The sequence below is a fragment of the Myotis daubentonii genome, chromosome 11, assembly GCF_963259705.1.
Source record: "Myotis daubentonii chromosome 11, mMyoDau2.1, whole genome shotgun sequence".
In the NCBI taxonomy this organism is placed as follows: Eukaryota; Metazoa; Chordata; class Mammalia; order Chiroptera; family Vespertilionidae; genus Myotis; species Myotis daubentonii.
In genome coordinates, this window is record NC_081850.1 from 17,594,939 (window position 1) to 17,617,211 (window position 22,273).

The window sequence follows — 22,273 nt, forward strand, 5'->3', positions numbered from 1 at the left end:
ATCTGATATTTTCTTATTTCATACCAACAGAAGGGGTATAAGATATTGTCAATCAAAACCATTTTCAATATGTAACCAAAACAGTACATGTTGACAAATTTATATTTTTAAAGTACTTTTGCTTCTTCATTTTAAGTTAATGGATGTCTGTCAGTTTTTAGAATATTGAAATTCCTAGGTTAACTGAAAACCTCTTCAAAGTTAGGTAGCACATTTTTTTTTGGTTGGTTTTTGGTAGCATGTTAAGCCTTTTATTTTCTAGTTTGTTTTTTTTTTTAGTCAGGGTTCAATTCTGTGCCTTTTGGTGCTAAATTTTCTGAAGTCTGGACACTGCAGGTGAGTAAGGGTATGTGAGTAGACTCAGAAGGTGGTTCTAGAGAATGTTTAAGATTTAAGTTGTGCATATGTGCATGTATGGAATATGTATGTGTAAGTATCACTGTGATCTTAATAGCTTAATATGAAGTAAAAAATCAGCATAGGTGTTGCACTTTTGGTTGAAGCTTTATTGTTATTTCAGCGGAACGACTGTGTTTAAATTTTGGGGTGGAATCTTTAATAGTTTGTGAAATATGAATTCTGACATTTCTTATTGTCTCTGTGTTTAGCAGGTAATTGCTGCCATGGAAACACAACTGTCTAATGGGCCAACTTGCAATAACACAGCCAATGGTCCAACCACCATAAACAACAACTGTTCCTCACCAGTGGACTCTGGGAACACGGAGGACAGCAAGACCAACCTAATAGTCAACTACCTTCCTCAGAACATGACACAGGAGGAGCTCAAGAGTCTTTTTGGAAGCATCGGAGAGATAGAGTCTTGTAAGCTTGTAAGAGACAAAATAACAGGTATGCAGTTTTATATATTTACTCATCTTTAAAGGAAGGACCGTGTTCCAAGGTGTGAGAAAATAAGTTTACTACTTGTCCTGCGTTTTACACATCTAGTTATTTCCTGTGTGAAACTTTTAAGAATTTTATTTCCCTTTTTTAAAGCATAACATTGTTTTATGGGCAGTCTATATTATAACTTGACTTTTATATACTCCGAACTGTATAACATCATCTTTGAAAAATGTTTTAAATGTGCATGTGTCTGGGACAGCAGGTATCATGTTAACCTTTGGTTTTTAGTTTCCTGAGCTTACATGACTTAGCATTTCAGCAGTGATAAAATAAGGAAACTAGTGTGTGGGGAGAGGGGAAAAAACCCTCTCTAAATGTCCTTTCCCTTAAGTCGGTATAGTCCTTCTGCATATAACATATATGAACAGAGTTAAGTGGTAATGTTCACATTGTCAGTGTATAAATATTTGCACTGATACATTTGAGCGTAGGAAGATCTTATGTTTTGTTCCTTGACAAGGAAAGGATTGCTCCTCTTCTTTAGATAAGAATGAAAAGATGGGTAATTTGGCCTTTAATGGTGGATGCTACATTTTTAATATTAGGTATTTTGAATATTAGGTATCTCTTTGGTCTTTTGTAAGATTTGACTAAGTTTTTGGAATAAGCCAGAATCCAATTCAGAGCATGCTCTTGGATAGAAGGGCTAGTGCTTCCTGCAGGAGTTCTCTTCAAACACTGAGGCTGTATGAAGTTAGTGTAGACAGACTCTGTAGCTTTTTCACAGTGTTGGTAAATGTGCGTAATGATGTGTGTCAAATTGGTTTACCTGGCTTATAACAAAAATAAAACTAAATATTCCAGGTGAGTAAAAGATACTTAAAGACAGCGTGACAAGTCAGACCTGGAGCCTGAACGTTGGTCAGTTACCTTGGCCATGTCAACGCTTGGCTTCAGGTTTCCCCTGGTAAAATGAGGTAGAGGGCAGAGGACAAGCCACACTAGGTAATTTCTGAGGTCACTTATGACTTGTCCTGAAATGGCTTTAACTGTTCTTCTATCAAGATAGCACGGCTTGCCCAGCTGGTGTGGGTGGTTGAGCATTGACCTATGAATCAGGAGGTCACCCTTCGATTCCCAGTCAGGGTACATGCCCAGGTTACGGGCTCGATCCCCAGTGGGGGAGTGTGCAGGAGGCAGCCGATCGATGATTCTCTCTCATCACTGATGTTTCTATCTCTCCCCTTCTCCCTTCCTCTCTGAAATCAATAAAAATATCTTAGAGAGAATATTCTCTCTAAGATAAGTGAGTTCTTAGAGCTATCACCTGGGGTGGGGGGTGTCCCTCAGCCCAGCCTGTGCCCTCTCGTAATCCGGGACCCCTCGGGTAGGGTCCCTAGGCCTGGCCGGCGATCAGGGCCTATCAGGCTTTCCTTCCCCTGGCTGCCGGCAGCTGGCCCTGCCCCTGGCACTGCTTGCCATCTGTGCAGCGCTGTTCCCCCCCCCCCCCCCACCACCACCACCTGTTACCTCCCTCTGCAGGCAACAGGCGTGGGGTGTGATCACTGGCCGGCCCCTGCACGCCTGCCTCTGCGGGGCAATCATGGGGCGATGGCGGCGCCCTCCCCCCCCCCCCCCCCCCCCCCCCCCGCCCGACCAATCACATCGCACCCGCCTTCACTGGCCTGGTGCCAGTGTGTGTCATAGCGTGGTCATCCAGAAGGTTATTTGGACGGTTGGTCGTTCTGCTGTTCGGTTGTTCAGTCCATTTGCATATTTCGCTTTTATTATTATAGATGTGTCTGTTATGATAACTTTTATTATTTTTAGCAAATCAATAGCCTTTATATATGAATTTTGCAACCTCTTTGACATAAATGGCTGTGTGGTAAATGGTATGAAAGCTGTGTTAATAAATATGTTTTCTGGTTTGACAGCTTAGTAACTATCTCTACCATTTAAAAAACTTGATGCTTGAATGAATACTGGCAAACTACATTAATACTTGTCCATTTCTTTCACCCCCCCTTACTCCCACCACTACTCTTGTCTTTTCACTGAAATTGAGAAATTCTGCTCTCCCACAGTTTCCTATTGAAGATCCACACTGCAGATCATTAACACATTAAAACTGTTAAAACCCTGCTGTAAAGAGAAACTGGTGTGACTTACAGTTCCCCAGCCTTTTTTGACCACAGAACTCATTGTGTAGGAACCCCCCCCCCCCACACACACACTATATTTCCATTGGACATGTTGCTATAAAAGCTTTCAAAGTCATTTGTTAACTGGTCACCAGACAATTCTTCCGTGAACTTTTCACATCAATAAAATATGAGCATGTTTCATAAGATGAAAATCCATGAAAATGAACTGTAAGTTAAAAAAGTTGGGTAGCAAATCTACATACAAAGGACCTCTTCTTCTAGTAATCCTGGTTTGATTTGGCCCATTGACATCCTTCGGATGGGTTAAAATCGTGTTCAGAATGGTCTGACTTCCTCAGTTTCGAGCATAAATTACCTTAGGTTGTTTTTTTTTTTTAATTTTGATTTTCTGTAAATTATTTGTATTGAACAAAATAGTCTACTAAACGATAGATTTCTAAAACCGGGTTTTAATGGTTGCACTTTGCAAAGCAGGCATATCTTCCTGAGAAGCTATTATTACCATTCCTCTAGAAGTGTTTGAATGAATTTGTGGGAATTTGGACCCTGCCCTGTGGTGTTTGGCATTAGCCAGTTGGTGCAGTCTCTCAGTTCACATGTTAGGGTCAGGTCAGAGTGCCTTGGTCCCTCTCTAATTATCTAATTTACCCTTCTCCCTGGGGAGCTGTTGGGCCAGCTCTTGGCATTCCGATTTTGTAGGGGGTGAGCATTAATTGTCTTTATTTTCAGGAAACTCTGGGATAACTCTTTGGAAAGAAAATTTAAATCCCTCCTTTTCACTTTTCTTAAATCTTCCCTTAAAGAATGCTGAATTAGGAAACAACCTCAGGTGTAAAAATAACTACTTAGGAAAGTGTAGGCCTCTTTCCTGAGTCCTAAAAGAAAGTATGTAATTTTCAAATTGTGTTGGTGTTAGCAAATTAATGTCACTATTTTGATAGAACGAGGATTAGGGAAATACATTAAGACACGTCTTCAGTAGCAAATACAACGGTCTTCTCCGTAGCCTGCATTCTATTCATTATGCTGTTCCCTAGGCCCTCTCTTTGGGCTCGTCCCAGCCTTATGCTCCCTTCTGTTACCCGTCTATAGGCATTCATCACGAGAAGCTGCTGCCGCTTGCGCAGCTTAGCTGATGTGGGTTCATCCCTTTGAGTTGTTAAATGCACTTCAGAGTCCTTGACACCTGCTGATGCTGCATTCTAGAGGAGTGAAATGGATTTCATGATGCAAGGAATGAATAATAGAGCCTTAGCGTCAGAAAAGCCCTTGAGGTGACTGCAGCCAACTCTCTCACTTGACAGGTGATAAAAGGCCCAGGCTTCTTGAAATGACTAGTCCAAGGCCACCTGGCAATGAAGTGGTAGAGCAGGAACCAGAATTCTGGTTTTCTTGTTTTTTTTCCTGGAATGTTTCCTCCTCGCCTCTTTGGAGGCCAGAGCTCCATTGAATAATGAAGTGCAGGAGCAACTGATGCTTGTATAGTGAGACACAGAACTTGTACAGGAGGGGAACACCTTGTGGGGAGTGTGCCTCCTTTGGAAGGCCTATGGGAGATTTTTGAGAGTCGAGGACTGAGGGATCCATAAAATGAAGATCATCACCCTTGCCTCTCTAGAAACTTTATAATCTACTAGAGGCCCGGTGTATGAATTTGTGCATGGGTGGGGTTCCTTGGGGTGACCTGCGGGGATTGGGCCCCAGCTTGCGCCCCCAGGCTCACAGCCCCAGCTCATGCTCCCAGCCTCACAGCCCTGCAGCCCCACCGCCCCGCCTGGCACCCCACCTTGGCCTGGCGCTGCCCCCTCACCTGTTCTACCATCCCACCTGTGGGGTGATCAATTGGGGCCGGGTCCCCTATCTGGCTCCCTTAGCACCTGGGAGCCAGACAGTCCCTCCTGCCCCCGTTGCTGCTGGTCACTGTCTGCTTTGGCCTGGTGCCGCCTGCTCACTGTCCCACCATGGTCCTGTTCTCCTCGGGGCCCAGCAGGGCTAGCAGCGCTTCAACTGCTGCCCCACTGCCAGGTTGTGTCGCCAACGCCCACCCCCTGGTGGTCAGCTCACATCATAGCGAGAGGCCGAACTCCCAGTCAAACTCCCGAGGGGACAGTTTGCATATTAGGCTTTTATTATATAGGATGGTTGTAAATTTGCATAATTTAGTCCAGTTGTTCCAAATCTGGCTGCATTCTGATCTTTAAAAATAAGGATTCTAGAGCAGGGGTGGGCAAACTTTTTGACTCGAGGGCCACAAAGCGTTCTTAAACTGGACCGGAGGGCCGGAACAAAAGCATGGATGGAGTGTTTGTGTGAACTAATATAAATTCAAAGTAAACATCATTACATAAAAGGGTACGGTCTTTTTTTTTTTTTTTTAGTTTTATTCATTTCAAACTGGCCGGATCCGGTGGCCGTAGTTTGCCCACGGCTGTTCTAGAGGCTTTGGGAATCTTGTCAGAAAGCTCCCCAAGTAATTATGATGGGCAAGCAAGCCCTTTGGGGACTCAGTCTTTTGACGAATGGTCTGTGGGTTATACCTGTATTAGAATCGGTGGGATGGCTGCCAGAAATTCATGTACCTGGGCCTTGCCCCAACCTACTGCATCAGAATCTCTGTAGGTAGATCGTAGAATGTTCCAGTTACCTGGGAGTTACCCACTTTTTTCCCTAACCATTTTGTGGAGAGATACAACCATAGACTGACTTCCGGATTTACCTGAATTCTGCCTGGCGGTGGGAGAGAGGTGTTATAACTGCAGGGCCTCATTCTATGGCAAACTAAGTTTCAGGTGCTGCTCCTCCACAGCAGTGGTCGCCGATGAGTTAATTCCTGGGGTTCAGGACTAGAGATCTGAGTTTAAAAGTCATGAGGCTGTGTCTTTATTGAACCTCTTACCTGTCCCTGAAAGTGTGTGTGTGTGTGTGTGTGTGTGCGTGTGTAATTAGTTTTGAAAACTCTAGGATAGCCCTAACCAGTTTGGCTCAGTGGATAGAGCATTGGCCTGCGGACTGAGAGGTCCCAGGTTCGATTCCGGTCAAGGGCATGTATCTGGGTTGCAGGCACATCCCTAGCGGGGAGTGTGCGGGAGGCAGCTGATCGATGTTTCTCTCTCATCCATGTTTCTAACTCTCTGTCCCTCTCCCTTCCTCTCTGTAAAAAAATCAATAAAATATATTTAAAAAAACAAAAAACAAACAAAAAAACTCCAGGATAGCTTATTCTGTTGTTACTTTTCCTTTCTTCTAAAGAGGTAGAGACATATGGTCTGGTGAAGACCTCAGGGAATGAGTGTTCTTTCTTTTCAATCTTGGTGTGATGGCTTTACTCTTACTCTAGGAATTGCTTGAGGTGGGTTGGCATCAGCTGCCAACTAGAAGTGTTCACACCAAAGGAAAAAACAAAGACCAAATCAACCAACCAACTACAAAGTTTGTACAAGAGGCCTGAGGAGGCACCTTGCCAAGGTGGATTATTTCTGAACTGGCAGTACCATGGATGGTAACACTGGCCTCCCTTTTTTTCCCCTTAGAAAATCTTTTTTTTCTTTTTTTGATATATGAAGGTTCTCAGCTAGGGTTAAGTTATGTCTGTATTGCTTCTTGACAACCTTAAAGTTACTTTTGATCCTGGTTTATTTTATCAGAGTAATGTGATTTTAAACTTCATTTTAGTGGCATGGTACCCTCCCTTTCTCCTTTTAACACACAGTCATAGCTCCTTGGGATTGAAACAGATAAGTGGTATTTTATCAGTCTAATACATAACTTCAAAGTCAATAGCATTTATTTGCTGTGATGCAGTCAATCAATCATACTGAGCATGAGGCTGTTTTGATGAACATCAATTTGTAAAGGTTGTGTGTGTCAGTTACAGTTTTAACGTCAACTGTTAGACATCTGTAGATGGTATCAAGAGGTCAAGAATCTTGATTCCTGAAGAACAGTAGTTGAAAAAAGTAGGGTGAGTGGGTGGGGGGGGGTTGGTGGCCTAATACACATCTCACTTTGCAGACTTGGGGCGCTATTTAGTTAGAAATTTGCCAGAAAGGGTGGTGTGTGGCCAGGTCTTCAGGAAATAAAATAACTTGGCTCCATGGATAAATGCTTTGAGGACCCTGGTGTGTTAACTGTGGGATGAGTACATTTGAGTATGGCTGTCTTTAGAACTTAGTGGCTACATTTGTAAGTAATGAAATTTGTATTTCTTAAAACCTAATTATTTTTACATTGTACCTTTGTCTTTTTCAAAGGTAATTACTAATTAGTCGGTTTAAAAAGTTTGATGTTATCACTATAGAAACATTTCATAAACTTTAAAAATTGTTTCTTCTAGGTTCATTATTCCTACTCAAACCTTGAACTGTGGTGTTTCAGAGAACAATTTTCAGTGTCAGTGTTGATTAACTTAGACAAAAAATTTCAGGACAATGAAATTTGAAATTTATAAAATTTAAGAAAGCAAATACAGTTTTTTACCATTATTAAGGCTGAAAAACTTTTTTTCTACCCTCTTGGTTCACAGGCCCCCAGTCACTGAACCTAACAAGACAGATAATGCAATGTTATATGTCAGTTTTATCTCAGTAAAACTAAGGGGAATAGTTTAAAAGGAGAAGAGGCACATATTTTCATTAATATTTTAAGTGTACTGGAGTTCACAGGAAATAATTGAAACTCAAGGAACGGGGCTTATATTCCATTTTTATGAAGGAGAGAGGGTCTGGGCTCCAAAGCTCAGTAAATTGTGGGGAAGTGACCAGGACATACATATATGGTGGAAAGTAATGGAGGATAGCAGGCTATTTTAGCAAGGATTGTGTATGGGTCTTGGTGTCGGCTCTCTACCTTTGGTGGTGAGAGTTGCTCTCTCTTCCCGGTAGAGGAAAGGGGATTCCTTCATTCACTGGAAATTTATGACCTGCTTTTAGGTGGAAAGGGAGAGGGCAGATCACCCTTCCTGCATCTGTTGCTTCTTAATTGACTTCAGCTCAAAATAATCCTTATGCCAGCGTGGCCTATTTGGGGTGGTACATTCTGGAGCCCTTCACCATGAACTAAATTGTCTCTCAGTAAGCAAAACTACACAGAAAACTTTCTTCTTTGCATATTCTGTGGTAATGAAACCTTAAATGGCTACTTGCTGGGAAGAAAAAAACATCTACTTGTGAGGATGTAGAAATGCTTGAAACAACCATTCCTGGTTAATTTGTAAATCATTTGGATTTTTTTGTTTCTCTGGTTTCTTGATGTTGATGTTTGTGTGACTTTAAATTTTATTCTACCGGAAGGAAGTGAAATAAGGATCACAACTCCCAAGAACTAGTTACCCATATGCCAACAGCTTTTTAAGAATATTTGCTGGGAAAGAAGAGGTTGAGCCTATTGGGTGTAAATGAGGTTTAAGAGTTTGGATTCTGTGCATTCTTGGCCTTGTCACTAGGGTTTTTAGAATGACTGGTACCTGTCCTCCCAGTTGACTAGGAACAACTGTTGAGCGCCCTTGACTTTATTAGTTTGACATGAAACGCAAACGTTGGTAATGTATAATCTATAGAAAATAAAATACAGTTGAAGTTCTTCTGTAAAGATTTCCCCCTTAAAATTTAGCAAGGTAGGACTGCTTGTGTGCTATTTGCTATTCCAGACCTTCCACACTGTTTTTTTCTAGTTCTTGTTTACCTTTGTATTGGGAGATTGCTGATACTATATAGAAACCATATTCAATTTATTAGTTATTGGCTATCTTGGTAAAGGTGGAAAAATGTGGATGAGAAAAAGATCGTGAATTAATGGGAGAAGATGAAGAGCAACTAAATTCTGGTAGAGGATTTCTTCTTCCTTTTGTAATCTGTAGAATGTTGAAATCCTGTTTCTCCTCAAGTATGAAACTGACTTAATCCACCCTGCTTGCCTCTCCTGGCGCCCCCCCCCCCATCTCCCCAATTAAACCTGCTTTTCTTTGGATGGTTTTTATTTTCTGTTACTCCCTTATCTACTTATTACACTACCTGAGCACACCAGCCTTAGTTTTGCAACTTTCTAAATTATGACTAGAGCAAAGCATTTCTATTTTGCACCTATTGGAACATTTCCCTTTAAATATTTCCTGAACAAAATACTATCAGAATTCGCCATTTCTTTTGCACATGTTCTAAGTTAATTGCCTTTCAGTGGAGTACACTGCTGCTACTGAATTTTGAGAGCAGTGGAAAGTGTGCCTTTCCAGCTAGAAAGGTCAACTTAAAATAATTTTTTTTGGGGCATTTAAGTTGTGTCATTTGATTTGTCAGGCCTTTGTGGTGGCTCATTTAGCATGTTTTTGGTTTAGCTTCTTAAAGTTTTAGATTGTCAGTGTTTTGACACCATTGGATGTCTCTTCTATTGGTAATGGTATCTGTCATCAGATATTTTTTGAGGAGCTCTCAGCTCAGCTGTAAAGCCGTATTGGTAGCTCTTCCAAGTTTCAGTGCATATACAGATCCTCAGTAAAAACTACCTTTTTGTGTTCTAACTATTCAGTAATCTCTCCCATCAACGTCATCGTTAGCTAATGGAGGGTGATCACTCTACATTGTTCGAAATTAAAACAAAAATTCTCACTCTGTTTGCCTCCTTCAAGGAAAAAAAAAAAGCATGATGGCAGTGTTTAATTTTTAAACTGTTTATAAGCATTCTTTTACATCTTCCCATGTGCAATGGACCCGAATGCAGTGGTAATAGGATTTTCCAAGCCCCTATATTACTTGCTTAGCTTGGAATCAAGTTCTCAGGATTAACATTGAAACAAAACACCTGCTACCTTCTCTCCTGCTAGGGAGGTGGCCTAAAATTGCACTAATTTTAGAGGTTTTAGCCTAGAAAGAACATGTTACACTTGGGTTCAAATCCTAGCCTAGCCACTAACTTGTAACATAGCCTGTTATGAGTTATTTGACTCTGAGCTTGCGTTTCTTTCCTGAAGTGCCTGACACACAGTGGTACTCTCTCTCTGCTATTCCCCTCTTACCAGTTAACAGTCAGCTACGTGACAATGCAGACTATTTTCCTTGGGTAAACTGATATTTTTCCCAGTCCTCATCTGAGGATATGCTTATTGATTTGAGAGAGGGAGAGAGAAACATTGATTGGTCGCCTCCTGTACATGTGCGGACAGGGGCTCGAACCTGCAACCTAAGTGTGTGCCCTGACTGGGAATTAAACATGCAACTTTTTGGTGTATGGAATGATGCTCTAACCATCTGAGCCACCCGGCCAGCGTGGGAGAACTGATTTTTGATAAAATCTTCAAGTACAGGGTGTCCCCAAAAATGTATACATATGCTTTAATAGCTGATGGCTCAATTTTGAAAATGAAATGTGTTTTAATAAACACAGCCTTTGTAATTATTCGCAGTGTGTGTGTATACTTTTTTTGGGGGAACACTCTATAGATCTGTTGTCTTAGCATTCTTACAGTTTCTCATAAAGTGGGAAGAATGCAAAGTTAATTTTCTATCCTTTGCTTTCTAGGCGATTAGACCAATGCAATTGGTTTTCTAGGGGCGATTGCAAAGTGGGAATAGGAAGTAAGTACCAGTCAGGATCTGGGAGCCCAGAGGATGATTAATGGTATTACACTAACCCCTGTGAATTAGAGCTCAGGAGTGTGGAGATATTGCTCTGTGTGGCGGTGTGCGAATGTTATTCAGAATGAACATGCTTGACTTAAAATATGAAGGTACTCTCAGCCCAGCTTCCCCATTGGACCGTCATTGTCCAGGGAGGTCAGCAAGTTGTTAAATTGAGCCATGAGGTATTGGTTAGATAAAAACTAACTGGAGGGCTTGCTTTCACTTTTACGGCATCTTTTCCCTTAAGATTTATACCCCTTTAATATAAATTGTAAATCCTCTTACTAAATATTCTGAGTTCATAAAATAAGATGTTCAACTAGGGGAATGCAGGGGCCTGCATATTTGGTTGTTGAGAAGCCCAATATTCCTGTTGTGTTCGCAGATCAGAGCACGTAGAAAAAAGATTGCTGTCCCTTTGTTTTCTTTCTGTTGAAATATTCATTGAAAACATTTAAAGCCTTGCTTTCTTCAGTCATCACAGACTTTACAGATTTCAGTTTGTGGAAGGGGGCTGGTGATTTCCATGAGGCCATGGTTAACTTAGCAGATGCAGTTTTACATCTTGTTTTCCTTTTTTTTTGTTTTGTTAAATCCTTATGCATATTGTGAATTAGAGTTTATTTTTAGCTCTTAATGAGTTCTTTTCTCATCATTGTACTTTTTGTTGGAACGCTGTTTTCTGCATGATGCTTTGATTTTGAAGGGGGAGTGTATATGGCTTGCAAGTCCTGTAATCCCACCCTCTCCAGCTCAACTAAAACTTGCATTTGAGGTGATAGATCTGGTTACTTATTACCTTGTAGAGTAGATGTGTAAATGCCCTGACTCTTCACAACCCGTCTGACTTTCAGGCTTTATCCTGAGAAAGTCCAATTCTCCTTTTAATTTAATTTTTTTTACATATTGTTATTGTTTTCAAAGAGGAAGGGAAAGGGAGAGAAAGAGAGAAATGTCAATGATCAGAGAGAATCATTGATTGGCTGCCTCCTGGGGATCAAGCCCCCAACCTGGGCATGTGCCCTGACCAGGAAGCAAACCATGACCTCCTGGTTCATAGGTCGATGCTTCAACCACTGAGCCACGCCAGCTGGGCTCAAGTTCTCATTTTAAAGTGAGGCTTGAAGGAGTTATAGATGCATGTAAACAAGTAAACCAGAATCATTTCATTGGATTCAAGGTCACTGGAGCCTGAGGGAACAACTTTCTTTCCTCATATTTTGATTCTTTAAATTCAGTCTTAAGGAGTCACTGGGTCAGTAACACCAAGGCAGTGTTTTCTGAATCCTTCTGCGTCTCTGGTTGTCATCCTGAGAACTGTGAGATAAATTACAGTTTTCTCTTATTATCTAGCTCTAGAATTCTGTGACTTTACTCTTTTGTGACCATAACTGCTAAGTTAGCTCTTTTTAAATATAGTGTCAAAGGATTTGATGATGTAAGGTGCAAACAGCACATTACCTTCTCAAGCAGAATAGTTTAGGATCTAACATTTTAACCTCAAGATATTAAAGTTTTTTAAGACCCTTATATTCTGAGTATTTCTGGGCCTTTATATCAGGGGTTAGTATCATCATTCCTGTTATAATAGGATTAAAATACAGAATTGGCAATAATGATTTGTGACTGTGTTTTTATCAATGCATTTATTATTGTAAGTGTTGAAAATTAGAAGCTTTTGCAAAAAGGCACAATATCATACCATTGGATGTATTATATCCCCAAATTCCATATTCTAGAACATTAAAAATAAGACCTAATATGCTATATAGAAGTGTAGTGTGGAATCTTTGGGGCTTTGCTTTCTTGCTCTTATTTGACACTAGTGGCCCAGTGAACGAAATTCGTGCACTGAGGGGGGGGGGTCCCCCAGCCCGGCCTGTGCCCTCTCACAGTGCAGGAGCCCCGCGATGGATTGCCACAAAGAGGTAGGCCAGAGCTGGGGGTCCTGCCCCCGCGGTGACCCCAGCAGAAGCCACGTGGAGCAGCCGCCAGGACCTGCCCCCGCGACCCCGCGTGGTGCACACAGCATCAAGCCCCGCCCACCCTGATGATGGATCGTGAGGCGTGATGACCACCTAGGCCAGTAATGGCGAACCTTTTGAGCTAGCCGTGCCAGCATTTTGAAAAACCCTAACTTGATACTGGTGCCGTGTCACATATAGAAATTTTTTGATATTTGCAACCATAGTAAAACAAAGACTTATATTTTTGATATTTATTTTATATATTTAAATGCCATTTAACAAAGAAAAATCAACCAAAAAAATGAGTTCACGTGTCGCCTCTGACACGCGTGTCATAGGTTCACCATCACTGACCTAGGCTTTTATTAGTACTATAGATTTTAGTTCTCTTGAGTGTTTATGGAAAGCAACACATGTGGGCATAGGCATCGATGTAGAGAGGGCACCTGATATTCTTTACTGGCTTCTAGAGCAGGATGGTGGACTTTTATATATATATATATTATTGATTTTTTACAGAGAGGAAGGGAGAGGGATAGAGAGTTAGAAACATCAATGAGAGAGAAACATCAGTCAGCTGCCTCCTGCACGCCGCCCACTGGGGATGTGCCTGCAACCAAGGCACATGCCCTTGACCGGAATCGAACCCGGGACCCTTGAGTCCGCAGGCCGACGCTCTATCCGCTGAGCCAAACCGGTTCTGGCAGGATGGTGGACTTTTTAAGAGTCCCTGCCCCCTTTGTTTTAGGGGTGAGATTATTGCACATGGACCTATGCTAGGTTAGTGTATACAGCTCATAGGTCATTCTGGGTAGGTAAAAGGGGGCACCAAAGAGGGAGGAGTCAAACAGCCTCTTTCCAAGACCCAATTCTGCCACATGTGCAGACATTTAGCAAGGAGGCCCAAGTGATTGACAGACTGCTTTGCTTGAGGAAGTCCCAGTTCTCTGTTCTTGTGAAGGTGCTTGGACAGCACCTACCGGAACTGTTCACTTTGAGCTGACACTATGCCAGAGTCAGGGGATCTGTGCCCTGTTTGCATCATGCAAAAAAGAAACCCTTCTACTGGTAAACAGAGGCTGGACCCAGGACCATTTCACATGTAGGGGCTCTATCCATAAGGATATACTACATGTCCTATTGATACAGTAGTGGCTAGTGTCTCTAATCCAGCCCGTCTACATACCCTTGAATACCTTTAATTTTACCAACGAGACCCCATTTCTAACTCTCATTACACTTATTAACAAGTAACTAGCTTAAGGAACAAAAGCCCTTTATGCGAATGAGCAGAGAATTGGTTGTTGATTTAGCTATAGAGAGGAGATAGGCCTGTAGTAGTCACCTTTGTTTTCTGCTACTTAATGACTCCTGGACTGCATTCATGATAGTGGGTTAGATGACCAGCCCTAGAATTAAGGCTGAAACTCCCAGTGTACAGGTAACTTTACACTGATTCATACCAAATTAAAAAAAATAACTTCAGTGTGATAAAATATACATAAAATTGACCATTTTCAGTGCGCAGCTGACAGTGTTTTGCAACCATCGCCACTCTCCTTTTCTAGAACTGTTCTTCATCCCAAGCAGAAACTCTGTGCCCAATAAATAGTAACCCCCACCCTCAGCCCCTGGAAACCACCGTTCTATTTTCTGTCTCCGTGAATTTGCCTGTTCTAGGTACCTTATATAAATAAAAAGTCAAAGCACCCACTATGTGTCATACCAAAGCATTTAAAAAGTAAATTATAGCGATTGTTTCAGGACATGCTAGGTTTCTTTCTTGGGCTGTAGGCCAACCCCTCTCCCCTGAAGTAGCTTATTTATCTTCAAACTTAGTTCTTGCCACTTCCCCCACAAAAGGAATATCCAGTTGTGAAACCGTGAATTGGTGTAGCCTCCACCACATTGCTGACTGCATGCCCCTTGGCAGTTGCTCAGCCTGGTTCAACCTTGTTTTCTTCTTCCTGGAAGTTGCCTCCAGTCTCCATCACTCAGCGAGATGGCAGGCCACCTGGAGGAAGACGCAGTTGGCATATGGTAGGTTCAGAAAGGAGAGCCAGGCAGACTTGCTCCCCAGTGGTCTGTGCCTTCCTGCTTTCCTGCTTTCTCTTCTCCCAGAGTTACAGCAGCCGGGAAGAACATCTGAGGGGGGTCCTGGGACACGGAGCAGCAGCTCTGATTTCCTTGTCCTCCTCCTGTCCTTGTCTTCTGTTGAGAACCCAATGGAGAGCTTGGCAGAAAACCATTCCTCAGTAGGAGGTGCCAAAGAGGGAGAAGCAGAAATTCTCTTCAGTAGTTTTAGCTTTTCCTTTCATTTTCCCCTCCCCAGATCTCCCCCTCCAAACACACACACACACACCCCTCATGCCCCCCCCCCGGCCCCCCACAACTAACCAAACAAACAAACCAAGCCTTACACAGCAGGGGCATTCATTTTCTTAGCCCATAGGACCAGCCACTGTAGTGGAGGAAGCCTTCAGCGTTTTCCTGAAGCAACGTTGGGAGACAGATGCTGATGTGGGTTGAATTTAGAGGCAGGTGGCCTGTGGCCTATTTCTGCCTTTACATTATTTCAGATTCCATGTTACTGAGTAGAGCAGTCTTCCTTTAAAATTTTAGGTCTCGTAGCTTGGCCTCCTGCCTTCTCTGTTGGCATCAGCTAAATGCCTGCTGGCTGCAGGAACATCATTTCACACTTAGTGACTGTATTTATTTTCAAACGTTGGCTATTGACAACTGAAGAGCAATTCCATGAATTGAGACTTAGCAGAAAGCCTCCCCCAGGTTGTGTGAATTTAACATAATAAACTTCTTATGGTTTAAGGCAGATGGTTCTCAACCTTCCTAATGCCGCGACCCTTTAATACAGTTCCTCATGTTGTGGTGACCCCCAATTTCATTGTTACAAATTGAACATAATTAAAGCATAGTGATGAATCACAAAAACAATATGTAATTATGTATGTGTTTTCCGATGGTCTTAGGCGACCCCTGTGAAAGGGTCGTTGGACCCCCAAAGGGGTCGCGACCCACAGGTTGAGAACGGCTGGTTTAAGGTCTTAATTCAGACTTCATCTAGACTTTTCTTTTCTCAATTGCCTGATTAGCGGGGAGCTTCCCAAGGCCTCTTACCGGGATGAGGGAGATCTGCCCCGGGGGCTGTGAGGTCTTGCCTGGGAACAGTGGTGAAGGTGACACAAGCCCAGTCCTTAGTTTGGCAGGCTTGTCTAAGAATCGTGGGCATGCTAACGAATGCCAGCCAGTGTTGGACACTTGCTTTCAAGGTAGGTTCTACCTGTTGAAGAGATCCTGAGTTACGAAACACTGATAGTGTAACTTCTTAGGGTGGCACTTTATTGTTGAGGTGAAATTGAGGTTGGAAGGACCTCCCTGGCCACACTTGGGAAGGAGATGCAGAATGTGCTAAACAGGCAACTTTATTTTTGAGCAAAATTTAGAAGCAGTGTTTCATATATGCATGGATGATCTGGTCTGCGAATGATTTGTTGATTATTCTATTTGGTGGTTCATCTTTGATGCCGTCTTTTATTTAAACAGAAGTGGGAGGGGCATTTTTTATTTTTTTCCTTTGGAGAAATTTGTAAGGCCCTTTATGGATCTAAGAGAAAATGGTCTCCCTCTTTAATTAGGACTATTCCGTATTGGGGATTCTCTTTCCCAGTAGATGGCTTGTGGGAGGATAATTGCAGAGGCCAATGAGGAAGGTCCTCTCTGTCTCTGCCCTAGTGTAGGCAAGGAGCCAGTAGGGGACCCAAGTTAAGTCAATTAGGTGTTTTCTACCAGGACCTGGACTCTTAAGGAGGTGATGGAGGGATGAGTTAGTGACGGTGACCCAGCTCATCAGAGTCTGCCTGTTCTGGTTCTGAGATGGTGGTGGTTCTTTGTACTTCCTAGCTCTCTGGAGCCAGGTGGTTCCCAGCCCCAATTAATTCTGAAAACCTCTGTGCCTCTCCAGCTAGTTAGCGAAAGTCAATTTGTATTATAATTTAGAAGTCCACAGAAAAAATTTATGTGTTATTTATATTTTTATCTCTTTATGTCAGATTTCACTTTTCAACACATCCGAAAGTAAGCTTATTGATATTTTGGTTGATATTTTTTGAGCCAGTAGAGGGTAACTTTCATAATTGTTTAGAAGTCCCTGCTTTGAACTCGCCACCTTGCCATACAGGCTTGTCAAGGAAAGTGGGGGTTTCAGGCATCATCTTCTGGATGCCTTTGAAAGTCAGCAGTGGAGCCACCCCCATCTTGTTTAAAACGGAGTTTTCCATTAGGAAGTTCTTTGAATCCAAGTGGGAGACTGAGTCCTTTTCTGGTTCAGGTCATAAGACATGCCCAGATAGTTGAATACCTGTCACACCTGCATCATCCTTACCTGAACTTTTAGTCTTTACCTTTTACACTCAACTAGGTTCTCTAAAGCATCTACGATGTGGAAGAACTTGGATTGCTTTCTGGAGTCAGCTATTCAGATATATTGCTGAATAGGGACAAAAGGCATAGTTTTTATTCTTATGTCTGGAATAGCTTTTACCTCTGCTGACGGAGTTTGAGGGCTGTTGTTTACGAACTATCTTTCACTTCTAACAAAATAGTCACCCCTTTTGTAGAGTATCCTTCATTGCCAGACCCCTCCAAGGTTGGCATCCTGACCTTTTCCCCAATGTCTGTAGGGTCCCAGTTTTCTCTCTCTGAACCTATTTGTCAAAGCTGTGATGGATGAACTGCTGAAGCATCCTACTTACTTTCCCCCGATACTTATTTTGTGGGACTATGTTTTCTTACTTTATTGATTTGGATTTTAGTTCTTTTTTTTTAATTGAATTTATTGGGGTGACATCTTCTACTAGTCTCTTATATTAAAGATCCATGCCGTGCCGAAACCGGTTTGGCTCAGTGGATAGAGCGTCGGCCTGTGGACTGAAAGGTCGCGGGTTCGATTCCGGTCAAGGGCATGTACCTGGGTTGCAGGCACATCCCCAGTAGGAGGTGTGCAGGAGGCGGCTGATCGATGTTTCTCTCTCATCGATGTTTCTAACTCTCTATCTCTCTCCCTTCCTCTCTGTAAAAAATCAATAAAATATATTTAAAAAAAAAAAAAAAGATCCATGCCGTCACACCGTAACACCATCATGCCCAAATGAGCAGCAGCTCTTGTGGTGGGCGGGGCTGGGCAGCGAACTACTAGCAGCAGAGGGCTACAAGCACCGGAGGCAGGGCAGTGAGCTATGAGCAGCGATGGTCGGGTTGGCCAGCTGAGGCAAGCGGAAGCGAGCTACTCGTGCACGATTTCGTGCACATTGGGCCTCTAGTCTATATGTGTATAAATGGAATATGCTAATTAGCCAAACGTCACGACCACTTGGGAGGAGGCTGCATCACGACTGCTCAGGAGGAGCTGCGTGCTGCCCCCACCCCAGCGGCTGTGAGGGGGCTGGGGCCCCGGGGGTGGGCCATAGTGGAGACACAACACACAGGAGGCGCCTGCCCCCACCCCAGCCGACACAACGAGGCTGCGGGCTACGCGGGTCAGGCGCAGATCCCAGCCCCCCACGGGTTGCCTCCTCGCATAAAAGCCTAAGCTACTGGTCGCTATGATGCGCACTGACCACCAGGGGGAACTCAACTTGGACAGACGAAAGAGAAACAGGCGATTTAGTCTGTGAAAGATCGCAAGCAGGTGGGGCTGAGCTGCAGTTTGCATTGGGAGGCCAGGCCATTGGCCCAAATTCTGCTGCTCCCCAGGCACTGTTCCAGAGGCGTGATGCCCCCGACCCCCATCAACCCCTCCGGCCGTGTCCTTCCGGGCAGCCAGGACCAAGGGATGGAAGGAGGGAAAAAAGAGACCACGAACTCCTTCCCTAGTGTCCACCTCCTCCTATCAGACCGGAGCCACCCCAGGACTTGCAGGATAGTGCACAAAGTGGGCGGCCTCTCCATGCAGCTACCGCAACTTCCCGGTCCACCCCAGGGGACCCTCGGGCACTCACCCCACTTCTCCAAGCCTCATTGTGCACCCCTAGCGAGGCCACGGGAGCTCTGCCCTAGGGACCCACTTCTCCATAGCTGGGTGCAGCAGACCAGGAGATGCGAGGGACAGTGGAGGAAGACGGGGGCAGACGCTCAGCTGACCTGGATGAGCGGGGCTGGGCTGAGTGGAAGCGGCTCCTCCCCAGCTGCCTGCTACTTCAAGCACTATTACATCCCTCGGGGGATGTTGGAGGCTGGTTTCAGCCCGATCCCCAAGGGACCTCACCAGTGCACAAATCTGTGCACCAGGCCTCTCGTTGGATGATAAAATTATATAGGTTTTAGGTATACAATTCTATAATACATCATCTGTAGGTTATATTGTGTGTTTACCACCCAAAGTCAAGTCTCCTTCCATCACCATTTATCTCCCCTATACCCTCGTCTACCTCGCCTCACTCCCTTTCCCTCTGGTACCCCCAGACTTTTAGCTTTGAGGAAAACAAAGCTATTGGTAAAGGAGTTTGTCTGTGCTTAGAGAGGTGTGTATGTATATATGTGTATTTTGAAAATAACGTCACTTGTCTTTCAAATAGTTGATTCATTTGATTCACATTGTAAGTATTAGGGGAAACGAAAGTTCTGATGTACTTATGCAGAGAAATGAGGAACAATGAGGAGTATTGATTTTGCCTCCCAAGTAATAATATCTTGTGGCATCTCCCTCATTTTATTATGTTTTACTGTCGCCACTTTCATTGAGTGTGACCGAGAACAACCTGGAGAATGTCTGAGAGGACTAGCAGGGGCGGCCTCTTCTGTGACACCCAGTAGGTCCTTCTGGGTGTTTTATCTCTAGTTTTTAATCTTCAGAGGTCAGTAATGTGACTGCGGTCACGTGTAGCCGCTTATGAGAGCCATATATACCTTGCGCAAAGACAGGCTTCTTGTGAATGACCCACATTTATTTCTTCTGCTACTTAGTCATCATTTAATTAAAACCCTTTGGTGTCTAGTCACATGGGGTCATAGGTATGGTTGGAGGCGTTAAATTTCTGTGTCTTATGGAGTCAGTGAAATACATCATCAGCATCAGTTGTTGTTTTTTTAGGGGGAGGGCAGTCTTTAGTTCTCTTTGTAAAGATCAAATTCTGATTTTACTATTACTTATAGTCTTTTTGTTTCTAACTAGTCACTGAGGCAGAATCATAGCTGTAATTGTAAGAATATCCAGTCAATTTTATGTGCTTACCTTGCACCCTGTTTAGCTACATAGGTAAGCTTAAAGGATTAGAATGGGCTATCTGGTCAAGTAGCTTCAAGTAAAAACATGGTGTAGGGGTGGGGAGAGGGATGGCCTGGCCAGGATATCAGCAGGTTTCAGGAGATGATACAGAAAATCTTGGAACTACACCTTAATTGGGCTGTGGATTCTGCATTAGGAAAACAACATTCCTATGGAGATTGTAAAAATCTAATTTAGCTCCTGGTCACTGTGTGTGTGTGTGTATGTGTGTGTGTGTGTGTGTGTGTGTGTTTTCTTGCTAGGAAATATCCTGCTTGAGAAAAACTAGATTGGTGATCTAGGTATAAATGGAATACCTTAATGATGTTGGTGTATATTAGGAGAACTAGAATTAGCACCAACTTCATAGGTTGTAGTTGTTATATTTGGGAATAGGGCTTAGCTAGTGAGTGACCTGGAAGCATAAGATTTTTCAAGTTTTCCCCAAATAAAGCAGATTACTTTGCAGTATATAACTCTTTAGTTCCCTGCTACTTTATAAATAGCAAGGAAGAAATTGTCAGCAGCAAAATAGGAACACTCCTTGACACTAAAGGCTATTGGATATTGGAATGAGCTCAAAGATTAATGTTTAGTGAGATCTTCATTTGAGTGGTGTACTTGTCATTGGGGACCTAGCGTTTTGTATAGCTTTTTACAGCGTAGCAAGCATAGCAAGCTCTAGTTGCATAGGTCTGACTTTATTTTTGAAACAAGGGAGATGGTGGAGAGACAGAGCACCTTTAGCCCACCTCTTTCTATAGAATCACTAGAGGCCTGGTGGTGTCCCTCAGCCTGGCCTGTACCCTCTTCAGTCTGGGGCATCCCTCTCACAATCCTGGACCACTGACTCCTAACCACTTGCCTGCCTGCCTGCCCGCCTGATCGCCCCAACCGCCTCTATCAGCCTGATCACTGCCTAACTTGCTCCCCTGCTGGCCTGATAGCCCCAACTGCCCTCCGCTGCCGGCCTGATGGCCCCCAACTGCCCTGCCAACCTGATGGTTCCCAACTGCCCTCCCTGCCAGCCTGATCACCCCTAACCTCCTCTGCCTCAGCCACCACCACCGTGGCTTTGTCTGGAAGGAAGTCAGATGTCCGGAAGATGGCCAGTCACCCGGTCTAATTAGCATATTACCCTTTTATTAGTATAGATTTAACAGATCGTACATAAGACTGGCTAGCAGAAGCCTTAAACACTCCTAGTCATCTCCTTTTCTTTAGGAGACACTTTGTGGCCAAAAGATAGATTCTTCCGAATGAAACACCCTTTGCCACCTCTCTTTCCCCAGATCCTGAAATGTGTTTGCAGAGTTGCCATGTAATATGGCCCCAAGAGCTGAGAAGCTCTGTCTATAGAAGTGACTTCCCGCATCAGATACTCCTTCTAGTTAATTACTTAGTCTGGTGCTGTGAACACACAGCCCCTTCCCCGAGAGTGAGCCTCAGCTGTGTGACTAAGCAAGTAAGTAATCAAGTAACTTCAGTCACGAAAGAACATCTTCAAAAAAGTTCTTAAGATGGGGATCTCTTTCTCGAATAAGATTCTTTTTACTCCACCTTGTTGTTGTTATAGGCTCATGGGTACTTGAGGTGATAAAATGGTAATAAATTAAAAAGATTATTTTTATGTTTAGATTTTTCCCGTTTCATGGGGGGAAATGTATCCAGAGGTCGCATCAGTGGCCCGCTGTACTAGGTTGTGGAGGACATGATTTGAACATTTCATTTTTAATAACATACTCTTCAGTCAGTGAAAGAGGAGTCCCAGCACTTCTCTGGGTGGGTGTGATGGTGCATTTACTGCGACCTGATGCGGCCAGTGCCTCATCACTTTTGTGTGCTAATGAGTCATTGTCTAGGCAGAATTTTTTAAGCATTTGCTGCTGCTTAATCAAAGTGTTTACCTGAATTTCAAATTGGGAGGATTTCAACAGCTAATCTTTCCAACTTTTAAACTAGGCGATTTTGCACGAAAGGCTCCTGTGTGATATGAATGTGGCAATCCTAAGAGCTAGACCATTTTGCATTTCTCTCTCGAAGCCATCTGTTAATTGGCGGGCAAATTGCCCTGTGGTCTCAGAGTGGTTTGCTGTCACATAGCTGTCCCTTTATAAAAACAGAATGGATGTTTATTTCTGTCAGGGTACCTCTTTGACTTAATTTGTAACCATGGTTCCCATCTGACCCACAGCCTTTAAACTTTTACCGTGTGCAGCTCGGCTTCCTCTGTAGATGGTGCTCCTTTGGGACCCTTTCCCTTTTACTGCTTCAGAGAAGGCTTCCTTGAGGGCCTGGAAGCTGTGTCTGCAATATTTAAATAGGTTTCCTTTATCGTCAGCATTTATACCCTAACCTGCCCAAACACAATGGGTCTGTTTGGGGATTTCTCCTACGAAT

At 43.4% G+C, this 22,273-nt stretch overlaps 1 protein-coding gene across 3 annotated transcripts in view; it reads left to right on the plus strand.

Moving 5' to 3' along the window:
* The window catches only part of ELAVL2 (ELAV like RNA binding protein 2), a 140,365-nt gene that overhangs the window by 62,882 nt on the left and 55,210 nt on the right, over positions 1–22,273 (plus strand). For all 3 annotated transcript variants that reach the window (XM_059656526.1, XM_059656527.1, XM_059656528.1), the window contains one exon: positions 609–852. In XM_059656526.1, coding sequence (XP_059512509.1) covers positions 609–852 — 244 coding nt within the window. The remainder of the gene's footprint in view (positions 1–608; positions 853–22,273) is intronic.